This window comes from Helianthus annuus, chromosome 6 (genome assembly GCF_002127325.2).
Source record: "Helianthus annuus cultivar XRQ/B chromosome 6, HanXRQr2.0-SUNRISE, whole genome shotgun sequence".
In the NCBI taxonomy this organism is placed as follows: Eukaryota; Viridiplantae; Streptophyta; class Magnoliopsida; order Asterales; family Asteraceae; genus Helianthus; species Helianthus annuus.
In genome coordinates, this window is record NC_035438.2 from 35,036,036 (window position 1) to 35,047,121 (window position 11,086).

Sequence of the window (11,086 nt, forward strand, 5' to 3'; positions counted from 1 at the left end):
GAATCTAGTATTTTCCTATGTGGCTCCTATGTGTTTAAATAATTCTATACCAAGTTTTGATCGAATCAAATCGCATCAAAAGCTCCGAATTCATTATGATCGAATCTCATTCCAAATCCTTCTGTCTAGATGCCTTCCAACAACTCTATTTCGAGACGAAAGGCTAGGAGAAGAGCCAGACGAAGCGCCGATAAGAGGATTGCCTCGCTTGTAACCAGGGAAGTGGTCAAGCTCATTCCTCGAATTGTCGCTCAAGTGCACTCTCAAAGCCACTCTCGAGTCCCGGAAGACGTCAAGACGGAATCTGCATTCCTCTACAAACACTTCAAAGCCTGTGATCCAATGCCTTTCACGGGTGAAGGAGGTGTTTCTCAATTACTCCAGTGGTTCGATGCCATCGAGGTTACCTTTCGTCAGAGTGGGTGCCCCGAGGACTTTCAAACTACTTGCGCCACCGGGGTATTTCAATCGCGAGCACTCGACTGGTGGACCGCCGAACGCAACAAACGTGGTATCTCCACAGCTTACGCCCTCTCATGGGGTAGCTGAAGGAACTCATGAAGGAAGAATATTGTCCCCCTCACGAAGTCCAGAAGCTAGAGAACGAATTTTGGGAAATCAAGCAAACCGAAGGTGACAATGCGAGCTATACAGCAAGGTTCAAACAGCTTAGCATAATCTGCCCAAGTCAAGTCGACACTCCGAAGAAAGCTATCGCGAAGTATATTCGTGGCTTACCAGAATGTGTGGGTGATTTTGTCGAAGCTGCAAAACCTACTACCATCGAAGAAGCCTACCGATTAGCCGCAGAGATCAACAGCAAACGAGTCGTGGACGGGTTCTCCTTCAAGAAGCCTGTCACACGAGCTCATCAAGCAATCTTCATCAACTCATCCGACGATTCCCTTGGAGGATCGGTCGATGGTTCATCTGACAGCTCCTCGGAGGATTCTTCCAAGGATTGCTCCGACAATGTTTCCGTCAAATCATCAGGCAAATCCGAGGACGACACTACATCAACTCCAGAAGCCCAACCGAGCCGCAAACAAAAGACCGTGAGCCCAGACTCTTCAACAACTGGACTGCCGCAACCCGAACCTCTCCGATCAGTCCCAGTTCAGCCACAACGTGCTTACCATGGACCTCATCCCCTGTGTTTCACATGCACGTATCATCACCCGCTAGAAGCAAGATGTCGCTATTGCGCAAATTGCAACTGGTATGGGCATTATACGTCGCAGTGCCGTACAGGACCGTAACCTGGAAGGAAGTCATCAGCAACCGCCGTCTCCGCAAGTTTCCACAACAACGTTATTTTGATCCTAATGTTGTTGTAATAATACGACTTATCGCTATCATTTCTGGAACTTATTTCATATATCATCGCATGTGGAATCTATTTCTCTTACGATCGAGCACTATCTAAACGCTAGCACTATGTACTATATTATGTATTTTATCCCTATAACACTCTTAGAATGAGGTACGGTATACGTGCAAGGGACAACTAATCACGGGTGCACACGGGATTATCTTGGTCAGTGCACGGAGATCGTAGTGAAGTTCTAATGGTGCCATAACGTTTAAAAGCACGGTCAAGGGTTTTGGCCGTGTCAACAAAGTGTGACACCAAAGCACGGGGCATAAGTAGTAGGGGTAACGCGGGGGTACGCTTTACCATACTACCGAAACTTCGTGAAGAAAGTGCCATGTGGAGTTGGACGTTACTAGACCTATTATACTATTATGGTTAATTTGACACTCTACCATCAATCACAAGGCGTAACAAAACTAAACCGCATCACTGCGAGGCTTCTCGTAAGTCCGCGTACACAAATTGCCACATCGATGAACTTAGGTAAGTTCACCCCGAAGGGCAATTGGAGCAACGCGAGACTGGTCGGAAAGTCTAGAACGCAACTTAATCGCAGTTTTGCCGGATCAATCTCGCAATCAAATCATTCGATAAGTGGCTCGAAATCGCAATCGCATCATGTGTTTGTCTAGAAATCTCTAACGCTAGTTGATGTCAATTGTGTGAACCTCTATCAGTTGGTGTGGATCGCCTATGGTGGATTCACTAGGCGAGTATCGAAAATCATTCGCTGCCTTCCATCAACTCGCTACTCTTATCATGGTTCGCTATTACTTATCGATGTACGCATCCTACGTGTCATGTTAGCGCACAAGACCTCGCTTCACGAGACGAAACTAATAAGGTTGAAACATGGTGATGTTTTGACCATATTAGTTGACTTTTGTGGAAAAAGGCCGTGTGGGCTAGCCTTAGTACTAATTGTGGTGAAATCAGTTCAATCAATCGTCTATCACTCGTAACGCAACAATCGTCGCTTATCAATCTGTTGAAATCTATTGTCTATCGATGTTCGAATGTTACTTGGAAGTCATCGCAGGTGGTGTAATGTTAGGGTGCATGACATTGCTTCACAAGATAAAACTAATATGGAAACATGGTGTTTGTCATATTAGCAAGTCTTGTGGAAACGTGCCATGCGAACTTCGTGTGGAATCAAATCGAAATCTCATTTACCCGAATCAAAATCGTGTCATTCGTTGCCCAACCAAGCATACCATATCAGCGTTGTGCGACCGGACTACTCGCACCCGCTGCCTACGCTTGGTTTGCATCCAACTTATTTCTATTCAAAACTCGGTCTAGCACCTCATCGCTAGGATCAAGGGAATCGAAATTCTATCTGTGTCTTATCGGCACGCATGACACTGCCTCATGAAACAGAGTTAATATGGGTAAAGCATGGTGGATACGCCGCTGGTACTTCCTATATATAAGTGTTTTAACCATATCAACGAACTTTTGTGGGAAGGTGCCACGTGGGGCCCGATGTAAGTTATTTTTCCATACTATTAAGGAAAACCTATTTTTATAAAATTTTTACTAAAACCGTTGGACAAATGAAATTCCTTACAACATGGAGAAAACATTGAATCAGTTTGGCTCCGTGCCCAATGAAAATTTCATAAGTCCAATTCTTTTCTTAAAAACCTTTGCAATGACCGACAGGAATCTTCCCGAGAACGAGGGTTCGGCAGTCGAGTTCCGCTCGAACCCACGTTGTAGGAAAGTTTTCTTAAAACTTATTTTGCCACCTGATTCTTTTAAAATGTAAAACTCAAAACCTGTTACCAAATAACAAAACCCTCCACATAGCGCTGGTGTGGACATCAAAACGGTCGACACCGCGCCATGAGGAGATTTTTCTTAATTAACTTCGGAAATTAATCGAGTATTGGTAAGTTTAAAACGCTATAAAAATTGCTTTTTGTATGTGTTATCACTTCTAAATAATCGAATCGTATGCTCTCTCTATTTTCACTCGCCAAATCGTAATCGATCGCTCGTTATCTAGACGCTAATAATCTCTACTCTCAATCGCATCAACCCTTACGACCCTACTATTGGATTAATTTCGGGACGAAATTTCCTAAAGGAGGGGATACTGTAACAACCCGCACCTTCGTGCGTTGTTACTACTCGACACACTCGTTACGCCTAGCACCGGAGATTCGGATCATAATGTAATCATACCAATTTTATCGCTAAATCGAAGTATAATCGAATAATTACGCATATTCTATCGCTATTACAAACCTATTTTGCATAACACTCACGATGATGTCGAATATGGGCCTAAACTACCCTTCTCGATGAGCGTGAGGTGTCAAAATGTGAGTAATCAACGCTAACGAGGGTTATCGGGTGAGTACTATGACTCTAACCGTCATGACGATGATGGCAATATGAGTAAGTGGTGCCCCGATAATCATTGTGGCACATCACATCGAAGAACGCACTCGAAGGCACGCGTAACTCGATCACCGCACTGAGAATTGGATACATAAATACGTATATACGGCCCTTTTGTGATTAATTATAATAAATAAATTAATAATTATATAAATATATAAAAATATGGCTTAAACCGTCGAAATCGCACCAAAAACGGGATCAAAAGGCTTCCGAACGGATCAATTCGATCAGGCTAGTCCAATTGGTCAGACCGGCCCAATCAGATAGGCCAGTCCGATCGGATGGACCAGCCGATCGGATGGACCAGCCGATCGGATGGGCCAGTCCGATCGAGTGGGCCAGCCGATCGACTGGGCCAGCCGATCGACTGGGCCAGCCGATCGACTGGGCCAACCGATCGACTGGGCCAGCCGATCGACTGGGCCAGCCGATCGACTGGGCCAGCCGATCCAACTGCTGTTTTGCCTTCCTTTCCCCTTCCTTGCCTATAAATACCCCTCCATTCCCTCCCAAACACTTGTGTTGCTGCTCCTAACCGACCAAGACGTTCCAGCCCTCAAATCTCTCGATTTCTTCCGATTCTTGTAAGTTTTCAACCCGAATCTTGTACTTTCTTGATCCAAATGCAATCCTTCATCTTTCTACCTTTCAAATCTCAATTTTTAACCGTGAAATCAACGGATTTGGGGTGTTCTAAGGTGATGTCACCATAAAGTTCTTCAAAGGTGATGTCATCCCATGAAGAACTACTCAGATTCGGATGATTTACGTACGATTCTTCTTGAATCTCAACCAAATCAATGTTTTTCTAATCAAAGGGCCACGGATTTGGGATGTTCGGATAGATTTCATCCCAAAGTTCTTATGAACTTCAAGTGTTGACCTCATATCATCAAGAACAACTCAGATCCAGGGCATTTCCTAAGTAAAATCAAGGTTTTTACATCAGATCTAGTGATAAAATGATCGATTTCGAGTTAAACACGGAAAAACCGACAAAAACGACCAGTTCCGACGAACGGGGTGATTCCCGGCCGATGAAACAGGTTGGAATTGACGGGATTTCAGTTGCTTAACACCTCGTCGTAACGACTCGACCCAAAACGCCGAAAAACGCTCGAAAAATCATCGAAAACAGCCGAACAGGATGGCCAATCGAGTGGCCCAATCGATCGAACAGACCAGTCGATCGAGTGGCCCAATCGATCGAACAGACCAGTCGATCGAGTGGCCCAATCGATCGAACAGACCAGTCGATCGAGTGGCCCATTCGATCGAACAGGCCAATCGATCGAGTGGCCCATTCGATCGAACGGCCCATTCGATCGATCAAGCCGTCCGATCGATCAGGCCCATCCGTCCGATCGATCAGGCCCATCCGTCCGACCGACCAGGCCCACTCGATTGAGTGGCCTGTTCGACTGGGCCAGCCCAATTTCACCATTTTGTCCGATTTTAACCCAATTTTGCCCGATTTCACGCAAATCGATACCGTTTAACGCACAGTAATCTATCACTCACGTAAATTATCTGAAATCAGGATATTCTCCGGCACCGGTTCCGCTAACCTAACCGAATACGCGCTGTGAGTATACTTGACCCCTTTTATCGAATTTTGGGTGTAACATACGTTCCATAAAAACCGAACTTATCAAACGAATGATTCAATTTGACAATTTATCACTTGCGAATAACTGTTTGCATAGATATACGTGATGCTAGTTACATGTATGCTAGGACTTATACTCGTGACGTCCCACCAACAACTAGTATAGTACTATTTCGCCCGACGGGGTCTAGTTATGCCAGAGTCGAGCATCGAGGACTTAGCTGGTAGTATCAGTTTTGTGAGTATATATGTCGTGTATTACGTTTATGCATGTGGAAATTCGCAGCACTTTTAATCTATCACACTATCACATATCAAACCTGTATACTCGCCAATACTTTTGTATTGACAAAGTTTTAACGTATGTTGCAGGTTTAGCCGAAGTTTACATCAAATCAAGCTAGGAAGTCTAGAAACTCATCTAAAATCTAGGTTGTCGGATTTGAATTGTTCGAGAGGACAAGAAATCTGTGATGACTTACGTGATTGTATTGTTTGTTAGTATGGGATGACAAATGTAATAAATATTATCGCAATATAGTTGTTATGGATTCTCTTGAGCAATCTGATTCGCCTAGTGCCGCGCCCCGATGATTCCGCCATCGGTTGGGGTGTGACATTGCTGTTAAAACACATCTGTATGAATCTGCTTGCTGTTAAAACACATCTGTATGAATCTGTTTGCTGTTAAAACACATCTGTATGAATCTGAATGCTAAAACACAACTGTATGAATCTGCTTGCTGTTAAAACACATATGTATGAATCTGGATGCTAAACCACAACTGTATGAATCTGCTTGCTGCTAAAACACAACTGTATTAATTTGCTTGCTGTTAAAACACATCGTCAAGAAAACGAAGATGATAAGAACAATATTTGAATGGTGATGATGAACACGGAGATGGTGGAGATGGAGAAGTGTTTTAATTTGATCTGGTGCTCTCCATCGTTTCTAAAGTTATCTTCTTCCATGATTGTAATTATTTTTGGTAGGGATTGGGGTTTCCAAGATGAGTTTGGAGAGAGAGAGAGATGGAAAATCGCTTGAATTTAGGAAGTGGCGGTTATCTAATTGATTTAAAACACGACCATTGACAAAATTGCCCCTACTCATTTAAAACAATCAATTAATTAAACTCAAATATTACAAGATTGCCATTGATTTAATCTCAACCCTTAAACACACCAATTGGATGGACCAGATCACTTTCTAGACTTTCTAGAAAAAACACACTTTCCGTGCGAACCCTACTATATATATATATATATATATATATATATATATATATATATATTGCAGTTAGTCTTCTATTTACATCACGTTGGTTCTGGATTGTTTACGTTTAATTCTTATGGCTTTCTGTACATTTTATTTAACGTGTCCGTTTTAATTTAACAAAATAAACAACATTAAGAACTTATATTATACGCCTTCTATAAAAATAATGACGTAATTATAAAACAACGTTAATTTAATAAAATAAACAACGTTTTAATTCAAAAAGGCAACATTCAATCATTCAAAAACAAATTCCCATTCACAACGGCAACTCTCACATAAAAAATTTTTCCTCCAAAAATCCCTACCATACTAATTCAACCAAAAATCCCTACCAAACTAACCAACATCAACCCAAATCAACCCCAACCAAGGCTGTTGTCTTTTTGCACATCCAAAGCGCCTCGCTATGGCCAAAGCGGGGCGCTTTGGCCATAGCGAGGCGCTTTGGATGTGCAAAAAGACAACAGCCGTGTGCGAATAGACCTGGCCTATATATAATATAACAAGTCATACATTAGAAAACTAACCAACGTTGGATGTTGTCTTTTCAAACAACTGTTTCCAGAAATCTCATTGTTTTCATCACACTTTTATTTCAAAGTTTTGGTTAAGGCTCAAACTATACTGTGTAGATAGCCACCCTAAAAAGTGTTTTTTTTTGTCCTATATGCACATCCTGCAATTTCGAGCTGTCGCCAAAACGTGGCCAAAGCTCGGCATTTTGGTCCGGTCAACAGACCCGTCAGTCTTTGTCTGGTTGACCGGACCAAAACGCCGCGCTTTGGCCACAGCTTGACACTGCAGGGTGTGCATATATGACAAAAAACACTTTTTGGTGTGCATATAGACACATTGGTGTGCCAATAGGTACACCCTTTGGTTAATTATCTATATGATACAAATTAGGTGAGGACCTCGTGTATTACACGAATTGAATAAATGTAATCTTATATGTTAAATAATAAGAACAATATATCTTTAAAAGTCTTGTTTATCATACGTGTTGAATAAATTTAATATTACATGTTAAATAAAAAAACTTTAAGAACCCCTTGTATTGTACGTGTTGAATAAATATAAGAGTAAACTGCCATTTTGGTCCCTGTGTTTTGGGCAGTTTTGCTATTTTAGTCCAAATCTCAAACTTTTTATATCTGGGTCCCTGTGGTTTGCATTTTGTTGTCATTTTAGTCCAAAACTCAAAATCTCTCATTTTTTTACTGTTTTAAGGTCCTTTTTTTTGTCTTTATCTACAAGGATAGTTTGGTCCATTTAATTTTCATTAAACCAATTCCTTTATTAAAAAACCCCAAATATAAATACCCCCTTATCATTCTCCTTCCCAATTACATCATCATCTTCAACTCCAGATATAGTACCAAACGCATACGAAGTGGCCGGATTGTACTCATTCCGCACGAGTTTATCTCCATCGGCATACCAGGCAACCTCATCTCCCCTCTGATACTCTCTTTCACTACAGTCACCACAAATTCACCAGATCAATACAACATTGTCTTAATACCATACAAATTCAACTAAACACTTCATTTACTACTCAAATCAATTAAAATAAAGATCCGAAACTAACTGAACTTAATCAAATTACCTCAAAGGCCTAAACCGAATTGTAACAAAAATGCTATCACCTCCTCCGGATCTCGGAACATCATCAATCGGCTCATCAATCATCTCATCAGCAGACGGATAATCTACAGGCGAAAGCGCGCCGTAACCACCACGAGAATACATCGAATCGGAAGTAGTGAGGTTAAAATTTTCAGATCTGGAACCGTAACTGTTTCCGGAGCCTCCGTAAAATGTCGATGCGGATGCGAATGATTGAGGTACAGTCTGCTTGAACGAAGAAGACGACGAAAACGGACTTGAAGGTTTGTTGTTGTTGTAGAACGATGAACTTACTGGTCCTCTCGAAGAGGAAGTTGCCATTGACCGATTCAACTCACCAGATTCAACAATCTGACAAAAGTTCCGAACAAATCACAGAGTTAGGGTTTGTTAGAGATCCACATGCTGCCAGATTGTTAGAACCGAATCGAACATTGTTTGTTACAGTCGGTGAGTGATTGAAAGGTTTCTAGAGAGAGAAAGTAGATTTGAAAGTTGAAACTATTCTAGAGAGAGAGAAGGTGAGTGTGCGAATGTATACGTATAGAGAGAGAAAGTGTGTGTGTGACTGTGTGTGTGTGGCAGGGTTGAAGATGATGATGTAATTGGGAAGGAGAATGATAAGGGGGTATTTATATTTGGGGTTTTTTAATAAAGGAATTGGTTTAATGAAAATTAAATGGATCAAACTATCCCTACAGATAAAGACAAAAAAGGAACCTTAAAACAGTAAAAAATGAGAGATTTTGAGTTTTGGACTAAAATGGCAACAAAATGCAAACCACAGGGACCCAGATTTAAAAAGTTTGAGATTTGGACTAAAATGGCAAAATTGCCCAAACCACAGGGACCAAAATGGCAGTTTACTCTAAATATAATTTTATATCCCAATAATAAAAAAAAATTATCTTTAAAAACCCCGTGTATTATACGGGTTTGATAAATGTAATTTTGTATACAAAATAATAAAAAAGTTATAACTTAAAAAAACTCATGTATTACACATGTTGAATAAATGTAATTTTACATATTAAATAATAAAAATGTTAAAGGTTAGGTTTGTTTTATAAACTAAACTCGATCAAATAAAAACGTCTTTGTCGAAGGTTATAATACTTGACCGATAGGAGCTGATAAAATATATGTCATCACATTTTTGGTATAATATCATTATCAAACTATCAATATAATATTAATATTAAAGCATATGAAATATCAATTTACGTTATGTTAATATTTTTTTTTATTTTGATCAACATATTAGTTACCGTGTGGATTTTATATTTATCCAACAATATTACGTTGATTTAATATTAATTTATTATTTAATTAATATAAATAAACACGAAAAAAGAGACGGGAAACATAAAATTAAATGACTCCAATGAATAATAAATGATACGTGTCACATATTAGTTTATCTTATTATATAGTATAGATGCTAGATAACTTTTTTTATATAACGTACACTTATAATCCTTAATTTTACACCGTCTAGAATTCACATAAATATTTTTTACTGAAATGAATATTTATGTCAAACTACAAGGATTAAATTAAAAGTTTACTCCAATATGTAACTGTTTTGTCTGTTTATTTCTCATTCCCAATTTGAAACACATGTTTATATATGGGTTGTCTAAATGTATCAACCTCTTTTACTAAGGGCATACGGAGTGGTAATTGGCAACATGCGGCAAACATGTTTACCACTCGGTAAACACCACCACCAACAAAGTTTGCTGCTTCCAAGTTTACCAAATCGGTGGTGTGATGCTGATGCGGTGAAGTAGAGGGTGTATGTGGTGGGGTGGGGTCCATTCCTATCTCAACCAATCACAATTTTTTTCTTTTTTAAAAAAAAAATAGTTTACCACTTCACCAAGTGTCTAAACCATTGCCAACAATTTTCAGCAAAGTTTAAACACTTTTGCCTGATTGACATGGCGCGCTCTAATTGGTCGGTTTTTTAGTTTACCACTCCAAAGTGTTTAACCACTCCTTACACCCTAAGTATACCTCTATTTAAAAATAAAATATTTTTTAATGGCCGATTCTAGCTCCATATTTGAGAGAGAGGGGTAGTTTAATAACACACTTGTATATTTAACTTGTTATATTAAAAGAAGCAAACGAAATGATTGGAGAATTAGTAGTTACCATATAAAATAAATATATCGAAAGTGAAAAGTTGAAAAAATAGTTAAGGGAAAATATTTGCTCTAACCTTCTAATAAAAAAAAAATATATTATTATCAAAAAAAAAAAAAAGTTAATAATTAGAGAAAAAAAAACTGGAAAAAAATCTTAAATATTAACACTTTACATCTCTAAAACCTAAATATAAATATTCAAAAAAAAAAAACACTTAAACGAGTTGACATGTTAACCCGCTTTTTTGAGTCGTGGTCATCTTAACCTATATATTAAACACAACATGTTTGGGTTAGTATGTTTAATAAAATGGGTCGTATTAAAACATGTATTTTTCCGTGTCGTGTTCAAGTCATGTGAGAAATGTCACCCATAGTATTTCGTAAACAAAATAAGAAAAAAATAATATATATAGTACTATACAATGTCATAAAGTCATTTAATCCTTAGTCATACTTATTAACTAATTGAAGTTATCTTAGATATCACAAAACTTATATTAATAGATATTACGTGTAAACAATACAAGGAAGAGTTAAAAGGTTTGATTGTGTCGCACTTTAGAGGTTGACTTTGGTCTTTTAAGTTCATGGTTGGTTTATGGGCAAAGTGTTGGATA

At 39.2% G+C, this 11,086-nt stretch overlaps 1 protein-coding gene across 1 annotated transcript; it reads right to left on the reverse strand.

Annotated features, from left to right (window-relative positions):
- Positions 1 to 7,983: 7,983 nt before the first annotated feature.
- On the reverse strand, positions 7,984 to 10,134 carry LOC110870735 (kinesin-like protein KIN-7D, mitochondrial). Its single transcript, XM_022119900.2, has 3 exons — positions 10,024 to 10,134; positions 8,294 to 8,664; positions 7,984 to 8,161 (listed from the first exon to the last, which is right to left on the reverse strand). Exons 1-3 carry the CDS (start codon positions 10,132 to 10,134, stop codon positions 7,984 to 7,986), a joined length of 660 nt encoding a protein of 219 aa, XP_021975592.2.
- Positions 10,135 to 11,086: the final 952 nt, after the last annotated feature.